Source organism: Arachis ipaensis, chromosome B10, assembly GCF_000816755.2.
Source record: "Arachis ipaensis cultivar K30076 chromosome B10, Araip1.1, whole genome shotgun sequence".
Lineage (NCBI taxonomy): Eukaryota > Viridiplantae > Streptophyta > Magnoliopsida > Fabales > Fabaceae > Arachis > Arachis ipaensis.
This window is the reverse complement of record NC_029794.2, coordinates 135,490,597-135,515,281: the sequence shown is the minus strand read 5'-3', so window position 1 is coordinate 135,515,281 and position 24,685 is coordinate 135,490,597. Positions and strand designations below refer to the sequence as shown.

At 34.4% G+C, this 24,685-nt stretch overlaps 2 protein-coding genes, 1 long non-coding RNA gene and 1 pseudogene across 6 annotated transcripts; 1 reads left to right on the top strand and 3 right to left on the bottom strand.

Annotated features, from left to right (window-relative positions):
• On the top strand, window positions 308-2,235 carry LOC107621536. Its single transcript, XR_001615846.2, has 2 exons — window positions 308-1,696; window positions 1,790-2,235. It is a non-coding gene; the product is annotated as an uncharacterized LOC107621536 (long non-coding RNA).
• LOC107621527 (LRR receptor-like serine/threonine-protein kinase GSO2) lies at window positions 1,500-6,704 on the bottom strand. Its single transcript, XM_016323553.2, has 2 exons — window positions 5,863-6,704; window positions 1,500-5,778 (listed from the first exon to the last, which is right to left on the bottom strand). Exons 1-2 carry the CDS (start codon window positions 6,547-6,549, stop codon window positions 3,151-3,153), a joined length of 3,315 nt encoding a protein of 1,104 aa, XP_016179039.1. The 5' UTR covers window positions 6,550-6,704; the 3' UTR covers window positions 1,500-3,150.
• Window positions 11,774-15,512, bottom strand: LOC107621181 (annotated as a pseudogene).
• On the bottom strand, window positions 18,087-23,917 carry LOC107621526 (receptor-like protein 12). 4 transcript variants are annotated; one of them, XR_002355235.1, is made up of 4 exons: window positions 23,171-23,917; window positions 19,415-23,094; window positions 19,180-19,297; window positions 18,087-18,391 (listed from the first exon to the last, which is right to left on the bottom strand). XR_002355235.1 is itself a non-coding variant. In XM_016323551.2 (2 exons), the coding sequence occupies exons 1-2, from the start codon at window positions 23,885-23,887 to the stop codon at window positions 20,455-20,457; spliced, it is 3,357 nt and encodes a 1,118-aa protein (XP_016179037.1). In that variant the 5' UTR covers window positions 23,888-23,917; the 3' UTR covers window positions 19,362-20,454. The 4 variants fall into 4 exon arrangements, 1 of the variants encoding a protein (XP_016179037.1); XR_002355238.1 differs by lacking the exon at window positions 19,180-19,297; XR_002355236.1 differs by lacking the exon at window positions 18,087-18,391 and having other exon boundaries at window positions 19,133-19,297.

Below are 24,685 nucleotides of genomic sequence, written 5' to 3'. Positions count from 1 at the left end.
TACTATACTTTTCCCTCTCTCACCCTTTGTTTCGCCAACCAACTAGAGTCAATGATTATAATTTCGTTGTAATTTCTTCGTACTAAGATAATCAATTATAAGTTATAACACTGAATATTAGTCCACGCCTTGAATCAACATCTTATTTTTATACTTTGAGAATTTAGAATTTAATACGTGTATCTATATTATTAATCAAATAATAACAAAAAATAATAAACTTTATTAGTCGTGTAACATTATTCTTATAAAAAATAGACTGGCAATATTTTTCACCACGGCAACAATAATGAACATTATTATCAATCAATTTTTTTTTTAAAATTTTATTTAATATAGTTCAGAGCTTACAAGCTCCCAGCAAGGGACGTGAGAGTTACAAGAGACAATACAAATCCAGAGAGCAATAACACAAACAATATAGAACAAGAAGGAAATTATTATCCTCTAGGTCCAAGAACTTGCATCCTAATTATTAAAGCTAGATTAGTAAAATTGCGTATAAGGTTATTTAATTAAATTACAATAAAAATAATGAAAGTAACTTAATTATTGTATTAAAAAAAGTTTTATTCAATACTCATAATATAGTACATAATATTTCTTCATATAATGACCAAATTGCAAATTTATTGCTTATTACTCTCTGGATCATGGCCACTCGTTGCGGTTTGGTTTAGGTAGATAAAAGCTGAACAGGAATAGAAAGAGATGTCAATTACAAGCAGAATGGGTTTGTTTTACCAAGGTAAAGGTATAGCAGTGGTGGCTCTTGGCGGCAACAATTTCGACGACTCCGGCGGCAACATTCATGGCCCCAGAGACTCCGGCAACCAATGGAAAATTAAAAGCAGAAGCAAAACAGAACAATCCCTTCTCCGGTGACTTCCTCCACCTGCAACGGAGGCAACCGCAATGACAGTAGAAGAACAGAAGGCTGGCTCTATCTCGCGGTGGTGGAAGGCAGCAGCATCTCGGCGACGAGATCCAGCAGAGCTCCCCTTTCTCTCTCCCGTTTGCGCCCTCCTTCTCTGCCCTGTTTGGTGACGACGATGGCCTCAACCGGGACGGCGACGGTCTCGATCAACGGCAGCAGCGGCGACGGGAACAACGACGACGACAGGACTCCATCCTTCCTCTTCTCCGTCGCGCGCTTTCCTCTTTCTCCATGGAAGGTCTGCGATCTCACTCTCATCTCTCTCGTGCGTCTCTTCTTTTCTCCGCAACGACAACAGCTGCGCCTAGCCCCGCCGGCATCGTCTCTTCCCTCTTCTTCCTTTCTTCTTCAATCGCTCCCCCTCTGATTTCTGTTCTCCTCCCTTTCTCTCTTTCTTTCTCCTGTTGGTGGGTGTATGTGTTGTAATGAAATTAGGATAAAATTAGGGATTTTTGGATTAGGATTGAAGTTGGAAACAGAAGGGTAAAAATAGGTTAGGAATTTTAATAAAATTAGAGGGGAGGATGGTCATAAAAAAAAAAAAGCTTGGGACGTGACAACATTCTTCCAAAGGAACTAATCTGTGGTATCTGCCTTATTCCGTAATTTCGTTTTTTAAATTCTTTTTTGGTATCGGAGGCAGTTTTTGAGGCTGGGTTCTGTGGTTTTCTATGTCTGGAAGAAGTTCGGAAGTTTAACTAAGAAAATCCCTCTTTCATAATCAAGCTAGTGAAAAGTAATCTACAGAGATCAAGGGCTGTAAGTTTAAGCTTATACATTTATCCATAAGGAAACTTATATATCATGCAAGCTTTTATGTGGTATTGTTACATAATGTTATATACCATGCAGAATTTTAAAGCTTCCTTCTACACAAAGTATTTTGAAAACAAGGAGCAGAATGTAGAGATTCAGTACAAAGGAAAGTTGTGGCCTGCAAAGTTGCTCTGTTATCCCGTAGCAGCAGCTGCCTATATCTCGAATGGTTGGCGGCCTTTTAGTCTTGAGAATGATTTAAAAGTTGGAGATGTTTGTGTCTTTGAGCTCATTAATGGAGAAAATCCAGTGCTTGATGCTCATATTTATAGAGCCAATGGTTAAGCAATCCATTAGAACTTCAGGAGCTCTTAATAAACCAAGTAATTTGGTAAATATGTAGCACTTATTTTGTAAAATTGAAAATCTACTATGGACAATCTCTCTTGTAAATATTGTCTCTTGTTTTATCATTTTAGTGAAGATGTAGCTCTTATTTTTCCCGGACCAAATACACCTTGAAAAATATGCATATTCTCATACACAGTTTTTAATAGTCTTATAAAAACTGCAACGTAGCATGTGTATGATTTAGTAGTTGTCTTGCTAGTTTCCTCTTAATTTTTTTCTCATTACATACTTTTGCATTTTTCATAATGGTTTTATGTTCTTGAAATCTGTTTATATTGATCATATCTTGAATCTTTTAACTTTTTTGCCCCCCTCCCCCGTGGTTTATATTTTAGCATTGTTGTTTCACTAACTGATTGTGATGAGCTGAGAAAGAGGTCTCATTGCTTCTTTGTTATCTTCAATCAACTGAGAATCAGTGTTTTAATTGAACCAAATAATTTACTATCATCATGACTAAATTATGTATAATGCTATAGTATACTGCTAGAGAATTGAATCATTTGACATTATTATTTTTTTACATGATATATAAGACCATTTGGACACATATACTACTTTCCTCAAGCTTAAGGAATTACTAATCTTATTCGATTAGATCATTAGGTGTGTGTTCCTTTGCACATTACTTGTTATAGAATGAATGCTAACAAAATTGAATGAATAGCCTCTGCCCTCTGTAACCAGCAAGTATATTGAACCACAAATGAAGTGTATAGTTACATAACAGTTGTGATATGGTTACTGCTGCATTGAATCAAGGTTCAGAGAAAATGAAATCAAAAGGAATTTAAGAAAATTGGTGCATCAAAAGAGGTGAATTGCAGAAGGGAGCTATTAACTCAACTTCAATTTATAACTTTGTTAGATATGTTGTTCTGTTTTATGCAGAGGTTCTTGAGATTAAACATCAAATGACAATCTCTATTACAAATTCATGCATACACATACATTCATACATGCATCAAACACCATTCACTTTCCTTAATTTATTTCCACTTTTGATTCTTCAAAATAAAAATAAAAACACACATATGAATACATGATCAAGCAATTACACGGCTTCTCATCATCATCCACTTCTTCAATTTTGCCATTCTTATTGCAGTTGTGACATAGATCGTGTCGGCTAAATCTTCCACCCATCTGAAGTAAGCATGCCTCCAAGTTTTCTTGAACCACAAAGTCCCAATAACTCCCCAAAACCCAGTTGCAAAGCCAATTGCAATCACAAAGTAGAACAACCACTTTTCCAACTTATCTAAGTTGTTGTCTTCATCTTCAAATTCGTTGCTCCCATGATCTTCATGTAAATAACCACATTTGTTGGGTAGAGGAGATCCACAAAGATATGGGTTGCCAGCATAACTCGATGAATCATAAGTTGAAAACTGGTTCTCTGTAGGAATTGGGCCAGAGAAGTCGTTGTGTGACAAGTTTAAATGACTTAGTGATGTTAAAGCTAACATGCTGCTTGGAATTGTACCCGAGAGTTGGTTACTCGAAACATCAAAGGATTCAAGTGATCTCATATCTCCTATCATGTTAGGGATCTTTCCAATCAAATGATTGTTTGATAGATTCAAGCTATGCAAACCATTGAGCAATGTTATTCCTTTTGGAATGGAGCCAACCAAATTATTCTCGGACAAGTCCATGATGACTACAAGCTTCAAGATTCTTATGTAGTCAAGTTCTCTTCCTTTTATGACTTCTATGACATCCTCAGTTGTCCAACGAGATTCTGCAAGAGACAAATTGTTAAGCTCGGCCGCAGATGAAGCAGGAGACAAAGCGGGAGCCTCAAGAGTCATTCCTCGAAGATTGCCTATGCAGCGAGGTATTGAACCATTTAAATTGTTGCGAGAAAGGTCCAAGATTTGAATGGATGATAGTTCACATATCTGTGAAGGAATGCTACCACTTAACCTGTTTTGCCTCAATCTTAGAATTTGTAGTGAAGAAAATGTGTTCGCACTCCATGATGGGATGGTTCCAGAAATTTGATTCTCTCCGAGATCCATAATCAACAACTGTGACAAATTTCTCAGAGATGCTAGAAACTCTCCATGAAGGCTGTTATTGTTCAAATGCAACCATGAGAGAGAGGAAAGGTTCCCAAATGAACTTGGAACAGCCCCTGAGAGTTTGTTGGATGACAAATTTATTTCTTCCCATGCTTTGTTATCTTTCCAACAATTGGGGATTTTACCAGATAGTCTGTTCTTTGAAAGGTCAAGGATACTCAAATCATCAACTTGGCACAATGATTTTGGAATTGAACCATTTATGAGGTTATTTCCAAGAATCAAGGACCCCAAATTGGGCATTATATGACCAATATGTTCAGGAAGTGAGCCACTGATTTGATTATGTGAGAGATTCAAATACGACATTTTTGAGATAATAAAAGGATGACTTTCTTCCACTGTGATGGTTCCATACAAATTGTTTGAAGACAGATCCAGGCATAATAGATTCACAAGTTTTTGAAAGTCAATACACATTCTCCCATCTAATTTATTCCTTGAAAGATCAAGTGTATACAGATTTACAAGTTGGTTAAGACTAGTAGGAATGATTCCTTTTAAATAATTATTTGACAAATCAACGAAGACTAGACTTATAAGTTGACCAAGACTTGAAGGAATGGATCCCCTTAGATAATTATTGGAGAGATAAAGAGTAGATAAATTTACAAGTTGTCCTAGATTTTGAGGAATAATTCCCTTTAAATAATTATTTGAGATATCAAAATATTGTAAATTTACAAGTTGTTCAAGATTTTGAGTAATCGTTCCATTAAATGAATTATTTGAAAGATTCACCTCCATTAAATTTACAAGTTGTCCCATGAAATCAGGAAGGTCCCCTTCTAACTTGTTGTTGGATAAATCCAAGTTTTTCAATTTCAGTAATTTTCCAAAAGAAGAGGGAATGGGACCATAGAAAAAATTATCTTGGAGATAAAGGTTGCCTAGATTTTCAAGTTGTCCTAACCAAGATGGTAAATGATCGTTAAATTCATTTTGACTCAAGTCAAGATTCTCCAAATCATGTCTAATGCAGGTAGACAAATCATTGTTTCCAATAGATTCTTGTCGGAGTCTATTTCCTGCTATATATAACCATTTCAGGTGACACATGCTTTTCAAAATGGATGAAATGGAACATTTCATAGATGTTAATTTATTAAGTGAAAGATCGAGGTAGACAAGTTTCTTTAACTCAATAAACCAAGATGGAACTGAAGTAAAAGAGTTGACATAAAGGTCAAGGGACTCGATGCTAGTTATATTTTGTAAAGCAACGGGAATTGTACCTTGGAAGTTATTAGATGAAAGAAAAAGATGTTTGAGTTTTTTAAACTTGTGAAACCAGGATGAAAGAGAGTCAAAATTATTCTCAGAAAGGTCCAAAAATTCAATGGAAGTTGCATTTTGAAAAGCATTTGGAATTGGACCATGAAGCCCACACCTAGAAAGATGAAGATACTCAAGTTTCTTGAAGTTGCCAAACAAAGATGGAATTAAAGTAAGATTGTTTCCATGGAGATCAAGATGCACAAGAGATGTCATGTTTTGTAAAGCATCCAAATTTGACACACTAAATCCATTGTCGGCAAGACTTAGGAATTGAAGTTTAGGAGCATTGATGGTGAGATTAATATTAACCTGAGGGAGGAAGAAGAAGCAACTTTGTCAAGTCCATGAATTATTAACCATCCAACTATCCAAGTAATAAGTTTGGACAAATACCTGAAACCAAGTGTAAATAAAGCTCATATCAAGGTGTTCCAGGAATGGCAATTCAGAAATCCAATTGATGTTGCTGTCTGGTGAAAATCCATTCCCACTCAGATCAAGAAAGTGGAGGTTGGTGAGATTTCCAAGATTGCTGGGTATTCTCCCGCCAAAACCAGCATCAGCGAGGGATAAATACCTGAGGCGGTGCATAGAACCAATGAACATCGGTATGTGACTCCAAGAGAAGTAATTTCCACTCAAGTCCAAATGAGTCAAGTATTCCAGTTCCAGTAGGGACGAATTCACATTCGTAGCTTTTAAATATTGATCGCTGAAAGGGTCACATTCACTTGATAACGACTCCTCATAATCATGTTCTTCCGACGTGTATTCAATTTGTGCCTCGGATCTCCTGCATTTCACATAAGGATTGGCGAGATCAAGCACGACAACGTGACTGGTAACATTATCACAACCGATCCCTTTCCATTGGCAGCAGTCATGGCCATGCCATGAGGAAAGCGTGTTTGACGAATCATTCAGGGATGCTTTGAACTTCACAAGAGCTTGCCTCTCTCTTTCAAGACACGGAGAGTGGAGGAGAGTACTTGAATTTGCACAAATGCCTGCAATTTCAGCCATTAACATCACAATTACCAATACTGCGCATGCAGCTACATTTTGGTATCTAATTCCCATTTTCAGTGGAATATAAATAGATATAATTGATGATATTTAATTTGTGAATGGCTTTCACTCCACTCACTAAACCACATTATATATACATAATCATGAGAATGGAATAATCAATCAAACCAACCTTTACGTTCCAAGAGTCTTGGGTATGTGTGGTAAAGTTTTAGTCTCCAATGCTTATCTTAAAAGTCTTTGAGCGATTCTCTCTCAGTTTCTAATTAATCCAGGAGTACCAAATACGCATGGAAAAAATGTATCAATTTGGTCTAATTCTTTGTTATATCCTTGTCACTCTTTAAATCTATATGTAGATGTTTATGACATGATATGCATTTTTTCCTTCCTTCATAAACACGGCAAAACAAAGCATGTAGCAATCAGATATGGATTCCATGCCACTCTCTCATTAATGTATGAAAATTATATATAAACTAGTGAGAGATAATATATGAAAATTCATAAATATTAGCTCAACATTTTTTTTATTAGAACCCAAATATTGTTTGGAAAAGCGTAAGATAACTTTTTTATTTTATGAATTAATTTTTGTTATCAAGTTAAATACACTCAATTTTAATCATTTATTTGATTCAAGATAGTTGTACTACCCAGCAATTGTCCAAGTATGAAAAAGAATGTGAAATAATCGAATAACAATTAATTGATTTCTCAACTTTAAACTAATGGAGGCCACTCAGATAAACATGCCTAAAACGTCTTTTTTTAAAGATGTCTTTATGTTGTGTTTTAATTGGTTTTGGTATAATTTATTCGGTGTTCCTCATCACATATTATTAAATTCCTCAAAAGATTTTCTTTCCAAAAACAATAAAAAACATTTAATTTGGACTAAAACAAAAAAGGTAATAGATTAACTATTTCGCACTTTTTATGTTTGGATCAGATATCAAATATATCCATAAAATAAAAAATATAAAAAAATTTTATTTTTATAAAAAAATGTCAATAATTTTTTTTGTTTACTTTTTTAAACATATTTATTTCTATCTGATTAGAGTGTGGATCCGATTCGATCCAATCCGATCATCTTACAGATCAGATCATATTCTCAAATTACAGATCATATACGGATAAATACTGTGGATTTATATGGATATGATCTAATCTATAAACACCCCTAACTATTACTATAGGTTCATTGTTGCAAAAGAATGTTTCTTTTATTATAAACTATTATTAGATTTTAATTACCATTAAAACAACTGAATTGTCAACTTAATTACCATTATTATATCCATAGTTGTAAAAACCGAACTGGATCGGTTGGTTCAACCAGAAAACTAGTGAACCGGACTAGAACTGGATTATAGTCCAGTTCGGTTTACTCTTTGGACCGTTTAAGGAATAAAATCGGTGTGAACTGGTAAGAATCGGTGCAAACCGGTCTAACCAAACTGGTCTGCTTGAAAATTTTTTTAAAATATCTCCACAAGGTCTCAAACCAAGAACCTTGGAGCAAAAGTAACCTCTACTTGCCACTTAGCCATTGCACTTCTAAGTACTATATTTGACAAATACTAATTATATAGTATACATAAATATCTAATTTAATTTAATTTTTATTTTTTCTATTTTTAAAATTAATTATATTTTAATTATATACCATTATTAATATAAATATAAATTTCACTAAAAATTTATTAATTTACTTGATCTATTTTATTGCTAGTATTGTGATTAATGTTATTTGTTTTGATGTTAGTGTTAAAATCTACTGATATTATAGTTAGATGATAGGCTTTGTGAATTAATTATTTTTTTATTGTGTCAAAATAAGACATTATTGTAGTATTAAAATTTTATGGTTTTTTTTTATATTAGTTATTTTTAGAAGTTGAGACTTGATTCTTCATAAAATGTTAGTGAAGATATATATTTCAAATTTTAATTTTAAGTTTTTAACTATTTTATATTTTATATTTACGTGAGACCAGTTTTATCGGTTCAACCAGTGATTTATCAGTTGAACCAATAAACCAGTGAACCAGTAACTTGATCGGTTCGATCACTGGTTCAGTTCTAACAATTATATTTCAATCTAATTTCAAAAATTTCGATTTACTCAATTTAATAGTTATGACTCACAATTGGTTCCTAATCAAGCAACAACAAATTATGTATCCCAATTGGTTCCTAATCAGTTCTAACAATTATGTCTCCCAACTTAATAGTTATGACTCACATTGGTTCCTAATCTTATTTTTGTCATCTGAAATGGACTAACGACTGCTACATTATACATTCTAGCGACTATTTGATGTGACAATTGAAATTTTTTTACCTTATTTTTTATTTTCAACTAAACACTTAAAACCCTAATATGAGTCACGGATACCTAAGATATATTTTTTATGTAAATAATCTTTTAAAAAAATCTAATAGTTAATCTATTACTTTTTTTGTTTTAGTCCAAATTAAATATTTTTTAGTATTTTTGGAAAGAAAATCTTTTGAGGAATTTAATAATATGTGATGAGGAACACCGAATAAATTATACAGAAACCAATTAAAACACAATATGAAAACATCTTTAAAAAAAGACGTTTTAGGCGTGTTTATCTGAGTGGCCTCCATTTCTTTATCTTGATAAAAAGTTGACGTAGAACCTTATTTGACATTATGTCATGCCATTGCCCATTAGGCAAGCTAACTTGTAGAAAATATGGTTTTAATCAATTTGCCAATTTTATCATTAATTAAAAATTATAAGATCAATTAATTTAATTGTTATCCTTATTAGCAACTAATTTGGAAAAAAAATTATTCTATTAAATTTTAATTATGTTGCAATAAATCGTAATTAGAATAAATAAATTTTCATCTTTTTATTAAAATGTAAATTCATTATATAATTATTTACATGCATAAAGCTGAGGATCGGACTTATTAATTTAGTACTTTTTTTCCGTTAATCGTTTAATTTTGCAACTTGCATAAACCTATTGTTTTGCTACCCATAATAAGTTGAATATCCATATAGCTTAGGTATTTTATGAACTATAGTACTGTTAATGATATACTTGGCTTGATCATATAAATTGTAAATTAATTATTTAAGTATTTTTATTTGCATTGTAAATATAAATGAAAGAATTTGTCTAAATGAAAGAGATATATAATGACGTGAGTTTTATAATTCTTAACTAAAATTACGAACCAACAATATACGATAATAATCAATTTATATTCCAACAAAGCAGTTAAAATTTGATTATTCTAATTGTAAGTTATTAAACATAATATTAAAATTTGATTATTCTAATTGGTGACTAAATTGAATAATAATTAAATTAGTTTCCAACTTTTATCTAATAATCAATTTGGTCTATAAATAGAAAAAATAATCAAATTGATCTTATAATTTTTATTTAATGATCAAATCCTCCTAATTAAAGCTCTATTTTTTTTTTTGCCAAAATAAGGTTAGTTAATGACATATCTCATTTATCAATTAACTAATGATAAAATGTAATTAATTACTCTCATATTTTTTTAAGTAAAAATTCAACACAATTAGTGTGACAAATAGAGGGAGATGTGTCATCACTCTTTAGTTTCCTTTTATACTCATGAGTTTTGATTATTAATTTATTATAATTACTAACATCAGGTTCATTTGCACTGCAGAAGATACCAAACAAGTTCACTAGCAAATATGGTGGTGGTATGAAAAATCCAGTGAACCTGAAGGCTGAAGCCTCCAGATGGCACTCAATGGAAAGTACGTTGGACTCAGCATGATGATCAGATTTTATTTGAAAAGGGTTGGAAAGAGTTTGCTGCTTATTACTCTCTGAATCATGGCCACTTGATGCGGTTTAAGTACAATGGAACTTCTTGTTTTGAGGTACACATACTTGACATGAGTGGCCTTGAAATACACCATCATTTCAATAACCGGATCGACAATGATTTGGTTGACACATTGAATGAGCTACCACCACAATGTTGGGGCAGAGAGCAGAAAAGATTGAAAACACCATTATCATTATCATTGCCTTTTACAAGTAATCAATTGAGAATTGCCAGAGAAACTAGAGATGTGGAAGGAGGTAGTCAATCTGAAGAAAAAAACATTGAGATGCCAATAATTCCATCTGTCCTTCATCGTTCAGATGGTATGCTTTCTATTGTGATCGAATCATTGTTCATTTTGTTGATTCAACTGATCTTTTTTTGTGGCTAAATGCTTAGAGATTGGTGTTCTTAGTCAGCATGTTTTGAATTTAATGGCTAAATGCATAGAGATTTTTTTCTCTCATTACACACTTTTGCATTTCTCATAATGGTTTTATGTTCTTGAAATCTGTTTATATTGATCATATCTTGAATCTTTTATCTTTTTTGCCCCTTCCCCCATGGTTTATATTTTAGCATTGTTGTTCCACTAACTGATTGTGATGAACTGAGAAAGAGGTCTCATTGCTTCTTTGTTATGTTCAATCAACTGAGAATTAGTATATTGCTAGAGAATTGAATCATTTGACATTATTATTTTTTTTCATGATATATAAGACCATTTGGACACATATACTACTTTCCTCAAGCTTAAGGAATTACTAATCTTATTCGATTAGATCATTAGGTGTGTGTTCCTTTGCACATTATTTGTTATAGAATGAATGCTAACAAAATTGAATCAATAGCATCTGCCCTCTGTAACTAGGAAGTATATTGAACCATAAATGAAGTGTACAGTTACGTAACAGTTGTGGTATGGTTACTGCTGCATTGAATCAAGGTTCAGAGAAAACAAAATCAAAAGGAATTTAAGAAAATTGCTGCATCAAAAGAGGTGAATTGCAGAAGGAAGCTATAAACTCAACTTCAATTTATAACTTTGTTAGATATGTTGTTCTGTTTTATGCAGGAGATTAAACATCAAATGACAATCTCTATTACAAATTCATGCATACACATACTGTTAGAATATAATTAGGATCAATTAGTATTATTTAGCATATTTAAATATATATAATAGGATATTACGTCTTTATTATTTCGATTCTCTTAGCACCTATAAATACCCTTCTATATTATATTATTCAAGACAACTTGAAAACATTCAATAATACACAAATCCTTTCTCCAGATTAGTCTCTTGTTTCTAACACATACATTCATACATGCATCAAACATCATTCGCTTTCCTTAATTTATTTCCACCTTTGATTCTTCAAAATAAAAATAAAAACACACACATGAATACATGATCAAGCAACAACACGGTTTCTCTTCATCATCCACTTCTTTAGTTTTGCCATTCTTATTGCAGTTGTGACATAGATCGTGTCGGCTAAATCTTCCACCCATCTGAAGTAAGCATGCCTCCAAGTTCTCTTGAACCACAAAGTCCCAATAACTCCCCAAAACCCAGTTGCAAAGCCAATTGCAATCACAAGGTAGAACAACCACTTTTCCAACTTATCTAAGTTGCTGTCGTCATCTTCAAATTCGCTGCTCCCATGATCTTCATGTAAATAACCACATTTCTTGGGTAGAAGAAATCCACAGAGATATGGATTGTCAGCATAACTGGATGGATCATAAGTTAAAAACTGGTTATCTGTGGGAATTGGTCCAGAGAAGTTATTGTGTGACAAGTTTAAATGACTTAGTGATGTTAAAGCTGACATGCTGCTTGGAATTGTGCCCGAGAGTTGGTTACTTGAAACGTCAAAGGATTCAAGTGATATCATATTCCCAATCATGCTAGGGAGCTCTCCTATCAAATGATTGTTTGATAGATTCAAGCTATGCAAACCATTGAGCAATGTTATTCCTTTTGGAATGGAGCCAACCAAATTATTCTCGGACAAGTCCATGATGACTACAAGCTTCAAGATTCTTATGTAGTCAAGTTCTCTTCCTTTTATGACTTCTATGACATCCTCAGTTGTCCAACCAGATTCTTCTGCAAGAGACGAATTGTGAAGCTCGGCCGCAGATGAAGTAGGAGACAAAGCGGGAGCCTCAAGAGTCATTCCTCGAAGATTGCCTATGCACCGAGGTATTGAACCATTTAAATTGTTGCGAGAAAGGTCCAAGATTTGAATGGATGATAGTTCACATATCTGTGAAGGAATGCTACCACTTAACCTGTTTTGCCTCAATCTTAGAATTTGTAGTGAAGAAAATGTGTTCGCACTCCATGATGGGATGGTTCCAGAAATTTGATTCTCTCCGAGATCCATAATCAACAACTGTGACAAATTTCTCAGAGATGCTAGAAACTCTCCATGAAGGCTGTTATTGTTCAAATGCAACCATGAGAGAGAGGAAAGGTTCCCAAATGAACTTGGAACAGCCCCTGAGAGTTTGTTGGATGACAAATTTATTTCTTCCCATGCTTTGTTATCTTTCCAACAATTGGGGATTTTACCAGATAGTCTGTTCTTTGAAAGGTCAAGGATACTCAAATCATCAACTTGGCACAATGATTTTGGAATTGAACCATTTATGATATTATTTCAAAGAATCAAGGACCCCAAATTGGGCATTATATGACCAATATCTTCAGGAAGTGAGCCACTGAGTTGATTATGGGAAAGATTCAAATACTCCATTTCTGAGATAATAAAAGGACGACTTTCTTCCACTGTAATGGTTCCGTCCAAATTGTTTGAAGATAGATCCAAGTATAATAGATTCACAAGTTTTTGAAAATCAATACAAATTCTCCCATCTAGTTTATTCCTTGAAAGATAAAGTGTATCAAGATTTACAAGTTGGTTAAGACTTGCAGGGATGATCCCTTTTAAATAATTATTTGACAAATCAAGGATAGTTAGATTTGTAAGTTGGCCAAGACTCGAAGGAATGGATCCCGTTAGATAATTATTTGAGACATCAAAATGTTGTAAATTTACAAGTTGCTCAAGATTTTGATTAATCGTTCCATTAAATGAATTATTTGAAAGATCGACGACATGTAAATTTACAAGTTGTCCCATGAAATCAGGAAAGCCCCCTTCTAACTTGTTGTTGGATAGATATAACGTTTTTAATTTTAGTAATTTTCCAAAAGAAGAGGGAATAGGACCATAGAAAAAATTATCTTCGAGATAAAGGTTGCCTAGATTTTCAAGTTGTCCTAACCAAGATGGCAAATGATTATTAAATTCATTTTGACTCAAGTCAAGATTCTCCAAATCATGTCTAATGCAGGTAGACAAATCATTGTTTCCAATGGATTCTTTTCGGAGTCTATTTCCTGCTATATATAACCTTTTCAGGTGACACATGCTTTTCAAAATGGATGAAATGGAACATTCCATAGATGTTAATTTATTAATTGAAAGATCGAGGTAGACAAGTTTCTTTAACTCAATAAACCAAGATGGAACTGAAGTAAAAGAGTTGCTAGAAAGGTCAAGGGACTCGATGCTAGTTATATTTTGTAAAGCAACGGGAATTGTACCTTGGAAGTTATTAGATGAGAGGAAAAGATGCTTGAGTTTCTCAAACTTGTGAAACCAGCATGGAAGAGAGTCAAAACTGTTATCAGAAAGCTCCAAAAATTCAATGGAAGTTGCATTTTGAAAAGCATTTGGAATTTGGCCATGAAGCCCACACCATGAAAGATCAAGATACTCAAGTTTCTTAAAGTTGCCAAACCAAGATGAAACTGAAGGAAGATTGTTCCAACTAAGATCAAGATGCACAAGAGATGTCATGTTTTGTAAAGCATCCAAATTTGACACACTAAATCCATTGTCGGCAAGACTTAGGAATTGAAGTTTAGGAGCACTGATGGTGAGATTAATATTAACCTGAGGGAGGAAGAAGAAGCAACTTTGTCAAGTCCATGAATTATTAACCATCCAAGTAATAAGTTAGGACAAATACCTGAAACCAAGTGTAAATAAAGCTCATATCAAGGTGTTCCAGGAATGGCAATTCAGAAATCCAATTGATGTTGCTGTCTGGTGAAAATCCATTCCCACTCAGATCAAGAAAGTGGAGTTTGGTGAGATTTCCAAGATTGCTGGGTATTCTCCCGCCAAAACGTGCGTCAGAGAGGGACAAATATGTCAGGCGTTGCATAGAACCAATGAACATCGGTATGTGACTCCAAGAGAAGTAATTTCCAGTCAAGTCCAAATGAGTCAAGTATTCCAGTTCCAGTAGGGACGAATTAACATTCCCAGCTTCTAAATATTGTTCGATGAAAGGGTTACATTCACTTGATATAACCTCCTCATAATCATATTCTTCCGGCGTGTATTCAATTTGTGCCACGGATCTCCTGCATTTCAGATAAGGAGTGACGAGATCAAGCATGACAACGTGACTGGTAACATTGTCGCAGCCGATCCCTTTCCATCGGCAGCAGTCATCGCCATGCCACGAGGAAAGCATGTTTGATGAATCAGTCAGGGATGCTTTGAACTTCACAAGAGCTTGCCTCTCTCTTTCAAGACATGGAGAGTGGAGGAGAGTACTTGAATTTGCATAAATGCCTGCAATTTCAGCCATTACCATCACAAGTACCAATACTGTGCATGCAGTAACATTTTGGTATCTAATTCTCATTTTCAGTGGAATATAAATAGATATTATTGATGATATCTGATTTGTTTGTGGCTTTCACTCCACTCACTCCATCACATTATATATACATACTCATCATGAACAAGTCATGAATCATGGTTACTTTCTCGGAAGAACCATAATGGAATAATAATGAACCCAACGTTTACGTTCAAAGAAGACTCTTGCGGGGTAAAGTTGTAATCTCCATTCTCCAGTGACAAATACGTGTCGAGAAAATGTATATCAATCTGAGATGGATGCCACTCTTTTTTTTCAACTCTGCATGACCCATGCTTTAATCGACCCAATAAATCTCTCACCCTTTGTTACGCCAACCAACGATAGTCAATAATTATAATTTCGATGTAATTTCTTCGTACCCAAGATAATCAAATTATGTTATAACACTGAACATTAGTCCACACCTTGAATCAACATCTTATTTTTATACTTTTAGAATTTAGAATTTAATACGTGTAATTATATTGTTGATCAAATAATAATAAATTTTATTAGTCTGTAAAGTTATTCTTATAAAAAATAGAGTGGCAAAATTTTTCACCACGGCAACAATAATAAACATAATCAATTTAATTTTATTTAATATACTTCAGAGCTTACAAGCTCCCAGCAAGGGACGTGAGAGTTACAACTTACAAGAGACAACAATATAAATCCACAGAGCAATAACACAAACAATATAGACCAAGAAGGAAATTATTATCATCTAGGTCCAAGAACTTGCATCCTAATTATTAAAGCTAGATTAGTAGGATTGCGTATAAGGTTATTTAAATTACAATTAAAATAATGAAAGTAACTTAATTATTGTATTAAAAAAAGTTTTATTCAATACTCATAATATAGTACATAATATTTCTTCATATAATGACCAAATCTATTATTTATTACTCTCTGCATCATGGCCACTTGTTGCGGTTTGAGTACAATGAAACTTCTTGTTTCTAGGTACAAATATTGAGAAGCCAATAATTCCATCCGTCACTCCGTTCAGATGGAATGTCTTTTATGATTGAATCATTGTTTCATTTTACTGATTCAATTGATTGAGATTGTTGTTCTCAGTCAGCTTCTTAAGAAGTTTAAATAGATATATAATTGATTTTAATATAGATCTTAATGGTATGTCTGGATTATGGTTTTTCTTATTTAATTTCTTCAAAAAACAAATTTAGTTAACTTTGTAAGTTAGTTTTTGGCTGAAATTTAGTTAACTTATGACGGCGGTCAATATTTAATTTTTAGTTAGATTTAAACACATTTATCACAGGCCAAAATGAACTATGTCTGACGCTCAGAAAAATAATCTCTTAACTTGTCTAATTGATTTAAATATAAGTTGAATAAGAAAGTTATAAATATTTTATAAATTCTAAACATAAATAGTTATACATTTTTAACAAAAAATTAAAATAATTAATAATAATTAAAATAATTAAGAGTTAAAATCCATGGAAGGTGTGCGATCTCACTCTCATCTCTTTGGTGCGTCTCTTCTTTTCTCTGCGATGGCAACAGCGGCACCCAGCCCCGCCTCGTCTCTTCCCTCTTTTCCCTTTCTTCTTCCATCGCTCCCCCTCTAATTTCTGTTCTCCTCCCTTTCTCTCTTTCTTTCTCCTTTCTTTCTCCTGTTGGTGTGTGTATGTGTTGTAATAAAATTAGGACAAAATTAGGACAAAGTTAGGAATTTTTGGATTAGGGTTAAGGTTGGAAAAAGAGCGATGAGGTTAGTTTAGAGTTTTTGATAAAATTAGAAGGTAGACTAGTAATAAAAATAGAAAAAGCTTGGGACACGTTACAACATTCTTCCAAAGAAACTAATCTGTATTATCTGCCTTATTCCGTAAATAAGATCCTTTCTAATAGTTTTTTAAATTCTTTTATGTTATCGGAGCCAGTTTTTGAGGGTGGGATCTGTGGTTTTCTATGTCTGGAAGAAGTTCGGAAGTTTAACTAAGAAAATCCCTCTTTCATAATGAAGCTAGTGAAAAGTAATCTACAGAGATCAAGGGCCGTGAGTTTAAGCTTATACATTTATCCATGAGGAAACTTATATATCATGCAAGCTTCTATGTGGTATTGTTACATAATGTTATATATTATCATGCAGAATTTTAAAGCTTCCTTCTACATAAAGTATTTTGAAAACAAGGAGCAGAATGTAGAGATACGGTACCAAGGCAAGTTGGGGCCTGCAAAGTTGCTCTGTTATCCCGCAGCAGCAGCTGCCTATGTCTCGAATGGTTGGCGGCCTTTTAGTCTTGAGAATGGTTTAAAAGTTGGAGATGTTTGTGTCTTTGAGCTCATTAATGGAGAAAATCCAGTGCTTGATGCTCATATTTATAGAGCCGGTGGTTAAGCATTCCATTAGAACTTCAGGAGCTCTTGAAAATGTACCTCTTATTTTTCCTCGGACCAAATACACCTTGAGAAATATGCATATTCTCATATACAGTTTTTAATAGTCTTATAATAACTGCAATGTAGCATGTGTATGATTTAATAGTTGTCTTAGCTAGTTTTCTCTTAATTTTTTTTTATTACACACTTTTTAATTTCTCATAATGGTTTTATGTTCTTGAAATCTGTTTATATTGATCATATATTGAATCTTTTATCTTATTTGCCCCCTCCCCCATGGTTTATATTTTAGCATTGTTGTTCCACTAACTGATTGTGATGAAAGAAATCTCATTGCTTCTTTGTTATGTTGAATCAACTGAGAATTAGTGTTTTAATTGAATCAAATAATTTACTGTCATCAAGACTAAACTATGCAAAATGCTATAGTATATTGCTAGAGAATTGAATTTTTTCATATTATTATTTTTTTACATGATATATAAGACCTTTTGGCCACATATACTTTGCACAAGCTTAAGGAATTACTAGTCTTATTCGATTAGATCATTAGGTGTGTGACCCCTTGCACATTACTTGTTATAAAATGAATGCTAACAAAATTGAATCAATAGCCTCTGCCATCTGTAACTGTCACGACTCAAAATGAGTTATGATTGGCGCTCAAGAAAATAATCCTATAGCAAGTCTAACATACTCAAATATAAGTTGAATAAGCGAGTTACAAATATTTTACAAGTTCTAAAATAAATAGTTATATTTTTAATATAAATTAAAATAACTAAGAATGGTTGAATCCTGCATGTGACATATGGAGCATAGACTTCTAGAAATTCGACAAAGAATAAGTACTCATTGCAGACCGTTACTCTTGAATAGAAAGTCTCATATAGTCAAATATTTAATCCTGAAAAATATTTTAAAAAAAGGAGTGAGTTTTGCAACTCAGTGACTAGACAATACATTTATAATCGACATGAGACCATATAAATATTATTATCAAAGTAATATTAATTAGAAAGTAATAGTTGATAATAATAGGTGAATCAATAAGGGAGTTCTCATACAGAAATCAAATCAAAAGTCCACACATGGTGGCTCCACCTGTATGGGTAGCCATTTCTTCTTGTGTGTCCTAATAGAATAACAGATCTAACGTGTGGCCTACACGTTAGGCTAGCAACACCCCTGCTAGCTGGAGTCTGAGTCAGATGCATCTAAGTTAACGTCATAACCGAACCGCCGTTAACTACGGTTTTCTAATACGAGCCTCCCAAACCAATTCAAAACATATAGTTTCAAACACAATAAATCTTTAATATCTCAAATATATAAGATATCGAATCAAATCAATCGATAATACTTTCTTATCAGAAATATTTTCAAATCATATTTTCTCAATCATAAAAATATATTTCATAATTTCAAAGTGAGTGCCAACAAATACTTTAATAATTCAAAAGTATATATTCGAATAAAATTAATATTATAAAATAATATAAAGCTTTATCAAACATATATAGTCTCATATAAAATTTCTAATATATGAATTTCATAAAAATAATTATTCAACTACAATAAATCAATTATTCTAATTAAATCAAAGTTCTTCAATAATAGTTTTATAAATATAATTAAAAACTTATAGTAGCATAAACCAAAAGTTTAACGGTTATAAATGTAAAACCTACTCACAGCATGGTCCTAACGGATCGAAGAGACCAAATTCAGAGTGCGTCTCACGACAGCGACAAGGACCACAACACCAGGCAGTCATTTCAAATCGAATACAGAGACAAAGGCAGATAAAATTCTGGAAGATCCAAAACAGAACAAAGACAAAAATAAATCAAAACAAGAACAAGGTAGAAAAATGAAATGGTGGCAGAGATAAGGTGAAAACAGAACAGACTAAGGGAAGAAGCTAGACCAGAACAGTGGCAAGGTAGTGTTGCCGGTGAGTTTGGAAGCTCCGGCGTGTTTTCCGGCGACGGTAGCGCCGTTCCTGGCGACTAGAGGCACGGCGACGAGTCTCCTCTCCTCCGGTGAGTTCCTCCTCCCCCTCTGTTTGTGTATGGTGATGTTTCTCTTTCTGCGAACTCTCTCTCTCGTTCTCTCTCTCCCGTTCGAGCTCCTCTTCCCGGAAACCCAACGGTGGCAGCGGCGGCGCAGCAGCTTAGCGACGGGGTCTCCATCGGCAAAGACGGATCTGATGACGATGAGACTGACCGCGTCCCTCTCTTCCTCGTGGGTCCTCCTCCTTCTCCGTGACTATGATGACGGCACTGCAAAATGCTAACGGCAGCGACACTCCTCCAGCTTCCTTCAACTCCCAGACTCCCTCTTTCTCTAGGGTTGACGTCGATGGCGACTTGGCAGCAGCAGAACTTCGGCGGCGAGGCGTGGAGGCTGCAGCCCCTTCTGCCGTTCTCTCTTTTTTTTTCTGCGTGGGTGTATGTGTATGATGTGAGTTTTGAAAAGAAGGGGGGGCTGTGGTTGATGAGGAAGAGTGGAAGTTGTTTAGTAATTTAGGGTTGGGTTTGGGTAGGAGGAATAAGGGTAATGTAGGAATTTTGATAAAATTAAAGGGTAGGATAGTAATAATAGAAAGAAAAAAAGCTTGGGACATTACAGTAACTAGGAAGTATATTGAACCACAAATGAAGTGTATAGTTACATAACAGTTGTGGTATGGTTACTGCTGCATTGAATCAAGGTTCAGAGAAAATGAAATCAAAAGGAATTTAAGAAAATTGGTGCATCAAAAGAGGTGAATTGCAGAAGGGAGCTATTAACTCAACTTCAATTTATAATTTTGTTAGATATGTTGTTCTGTTTTATGCAGAGGTTCTTCAGGAGATTAAACATCAATTGACAATCTCTATTACAAATTCATGCAAACACATACATTGATACATGCATCAAACATTATTCACTTTCCTTAATTTATTTCCACCTTTGAATACATGATCAAGCAACAACACGGCTTCTCATCATCATCCACTTCTTCAATTTTGCCATTCTTATTGCAGTTGTGACATAGATAATGTCGGCTAAATCTTCTACCCATCTGAAGTAAGCATGCCTCCAAGTTTTCTTGAACCACAAAGTGCCAATAACTCCCCAAAACCCAGTTGCAAAGCCAATTGCAATCACAAAGTAGAACAACCACTTTTCCAACATATCTAAGTTGCTGTCATCATCTTCAAATTCGCTGCCCCCATGATCTTCATGTAAATAACCACATTTGTTGGGTAGAGGAGATCCACAAAGATATGGGTTGCCAGCATAACTGGATGCATCATATGTTAAAAACTGGTTGTCTGTGGGAATTGTCCCAGAGAAGTTATTGTGTGACAAATTTAAGTGACTTAGTGATGTTAAGGCTGACATGCTGCTTGGAATTGTACTCGAGAGTTGGTTAGTTGAAACATCAAAGGATTCAAGTGATCTCATATCCCCTATCATGTTAGGGATCTTTCCGATCAAATGATTGTTTGATAGATTCAAGCTATGCAAACCATTGAGCAATGTTATTCCTTTTGGAATGGAGCCAAGCAAATTATTCTGGGACAAATCCATGATGACTACAAGCTTCAAGATTCTTATGTAGTCAAGTTCTCTTCCTTTCATGACTTCTATGACATCCTCCGTTTCCCAATCAGATTCAAATATTCGTGCACGAGGCGAATTGAGAAGCGCGGCAGCAGATGAAGTAGGAGACAAAGCAGGAGCCTCAAGAGTCATTCCTCGAAGATTGCCTATGCAGCGAGGTATTGAACCATTTAAATTGTTGCGAGAAAGGTCCAAGATTTGAATGGATGATAGTTCACAAATCTTCGAAGGAATGCTGCCACCTAACCTGTTTTGCCGCAATCTTAGAATTTGTAGTGAAGAAAATGTGTTAGCACTCCATGATGGGATGGTGCCAGAAAGTTGATTCTCTCCGAGATCCAAGATCAACAATTGCTTCAAATTTCTCACAGACGCTAGAAACTCTCCACGAAGGCTGTTATTGTTCAAATGCAACCATGACAAAGAGGAAAGATTCCCAAGTGAGCTTGGAAAAGTACCTGTTAGTTTGTTGGATGATAAATTTATTTCTTCCCATGCTATGTTATCCTTCCAACAATTGGGGATTTTACCAGATAGTCTGTTCTTTGAAAGGTCAAGGATACTCAAATTATCAACTTGGCACAATGATTTTGGAATTGAACCATTTATGAGGTTATTTCCAAGAATCAAGGATGACAAATTGGGCATCATATGACCAATATGTTCAGGAAGTGAGCCACTGATATGATTATGGGAGAGATTCAAATACACCATTTCTGGGATAAACAAAGGCCAACTTTCTTCCTCTGTAATGGGTCCATTCAAATTGTTTGAAGATAGATCCAAGTATGATAGAATCCCAAGTTTTTGAAAATCAATACAAATTCTCCCATCTAGTTTGTTTCTTGAAAGATCAAGTGTATTCAGATTTACAAGTTGATTAAGTCCCATAGGAATTGAGCCATTCAAAAAATTATTGGAAAAGTCAAGGCTAGTTACATTTACTAGTTGATCAAGACTCGTAGGAATGGTTCCTGTCAAATAATTATTTGAGAGATCAATACTTTGTAAGTTTACAAGTTGTCTAATATTTTCAGGAATTGTTCCCTTTAAAGAATTATTTGAGACACAAAGAACTCGTAAATTTACAAGTTGTCCAAGATTTTGGGTAATGGTTCCATTAAATAAATTATTTGAAAGATCGACCACCTGTAAATTTACTAGTTGTCCCATGAAATCAGGAAGGTCCCCTTCTAACTTGTTGCTGGATAGATATAAATTTTCCAATTTCAGTAATTTTCCAAAAGAAGAGGGAATGGGACCATAGAAAAAATTATCTTGGAAATCAAGGTTGCCTAGATTTTCAAGTTGTCCTAACCAAGATGGCAATTGATCATTAAATTCATTTTGACTCAAGTCAAGATTCTCCAAATCATGTCTAATGCAGGTAGACAAATCATTATTTCCAATGGATTCTTTTCGGAGTCTGTTTCCTGCTACATGTAAACTTTTTAGGTGACACATATTTTTCAAAATGGATGAAATGGAACATTCCATGGATGTTAATTCATTACTTGAAAGACTGAGATAGACAAGTTTCTTTAACTCAACAAACCAAGATGGAACTGAAGTGAAAGAGTTGTCAGAAAGGTCAAGGAATTCAATGCTAGTCATATTTTGTAAAGCATCCGGAATTATATCTTGGAAATTATTAGATGAGAGAAAAAGATGCTTGAGTTTCTCAAACTTGTGAAACCAGGATGGAAAAGAGTCAAAGTTGTTTTCAGAAAAGTCCAAAAATTCAATGAAAGTTGCATTTTGGAAAGCATTTGGAATTGGGCCATGAAGTCCACACCTTGAAAGATCAAGATACTCAAGTTTCTTGAAGTTGCCAAACAAAGATGAATTTAAAGTAATACTATTCCCACCAAGATCAAGATGCATAAGAGATGTCATGTTTTGTAAAGCATCCAAATTTGACACGCTAAGTCCATTGTCGGCAAGACTTAGGAATTGAAGTTTAGAAGCACTGATGGTGAGATTAATAACATTAACCTGAGCGAGGAAGAAGAAGCAACTTTGTCAAGTCCATGAATTATTAACCATCCAAGTAATAAGTTAGGTCAAATACCTGCAACCCATTGTAAATAGAGCTCATGTCGAGGTGCTCCAGCAATGGCAGTTTTGAAATCCAATTGATGTTGCTGGCTCGGGAAAACTCATTTCCACTCAAATCAAGAAAGTGGAGGTTGGTGAGATTTCCAAGATTGTTGAGTATTCTCCCGCCAAAACCAGCATCAGAGAGGGACAAATACCTCAGGCGTTGCATAGAACCAATGAACATCGGTATGGGACTCTCATAGAAGTGATTTCCACTCAAGTCCAAATGAGTCAAGTATTCCAGTTCCAGTAGGGACGAATTAACATTCGTTGCTTCCACATATTGACGGATGAAAGGTTCACATTCACTTGATATGAACTCATCATCAAATTCTTCCGCCACGTTGTATTCAATTTGAGGCACGGATCTCCAGCATTTCACATAAGGAGAGGCGAAATCAAGCATGACAACGTGACCAGTAACATTGTCACAACCGATCCCTTTCCATCGGCAGCAGTCATGGCCATGCCATGAGGAAAGCATGTTAAATGGATCATTCAGGGATGCTTTGAACTTCACAAGAGCTTGCCTTTCTCGTTCAAGACACCGAGAGTGGCGGCGAGTAGTTGAATTTTCACAGATGCATAACTCTGCGATTTCAGCCACCACCACCACAAGTACCAATACTATGCATGCAGCGACATTTTGGTATCTAATTCTCATTTTCAGTGGAATATAATAAAACATATTATTGATGATATTTAATTTGGTAGTGCTTTTCACTCCACTCACTCAATCACATTATATATACAAACTGATCATGAACAAGTCATGAATCATGGTTACTTTCTCGGAAGAAGCATAATGGAATAATAATGAACCTAACCTTTACTTTCCAAGACCAAGCAAGACTCTTGCTTGTGGGGTAAAGTTGTAGTCTCCAGTGACAAATACGTGTCGAAAAAGGTGAAAAACTCAGGTTCAGTCGATTTCACAAGTTGATAGCGGAGAGTCATTAGATAAAAATTTAGTCAAATTAGTTAAGAGCAATGCTAGGGGGCCAGCAACATTTGTGATTGGTAACCATCAACTAGCCATCAATGATGATTTGATGGTGTGAGATTTTATCCAATGGCTCACCTTTCTCTGCTGGTTACATGCTGGCCAAAATGCAATAAAATTGCTGACCTCCTAAACTTTTCCATTAGTTAAATCATTTAACAGCTCTTAGTTATCAACTTCACCTAAAGTCGACTGCAATTGAGTTTCCAAAAAAATGTATACCTATCTCGGTATCTGAGATGGATGCCACTCTTTCTTTTCATCTCTGCATGCATGACCCATGTATTGACCCAATCACTCTCTCACCTTTTGTTATACCAACTAACAAGAGCCAATGATTATAATTTGGGGACCCCTTATAATTTCCTTTTAATTTCTTCCTACCTAACTAACATAATCGATTATAACACTCGATTGAATATTAGTTAACGCCTTGAATTAACATCTCATTTTTATGCTATTAGAATTTAAAATTTATAATTT

What these genes read in the sequence shown, in the direction of transcription:
- LOC107621527 (XM_016323553.2), bottom strand. Translation starts at nt 6,549, where the DNA reads ATGGGAATTAGATACCAAAATGTAGCTGCATGCGCAGTATTGGTAATT. An exon ending in TTATTTACACTTGGTTTCAG is followed by an intron (nt 5,779 to 5,862) that starts GTATTTGTCCAA and finishes TTCCTCCCTCAG; the next exon opens with GTTAATATTAATCTCACCAT.
- LOC107621526 (XM_016323551.2), bottom strand. Translation starts at nt 23,887, where the DNA reads ATGTTTTATTATATTCCACTGAAAATGAGAATTAGATACCAAAATGTC. An exon ending in CTATTTACAATGGGTTGCAG is followed by an intron (nt 23,095 to 23,170) that starts GTATTTGACCTA and finishes TTCCTCGCTCAG; the next exon opens with GTTAATGTTATTAATCTCAC.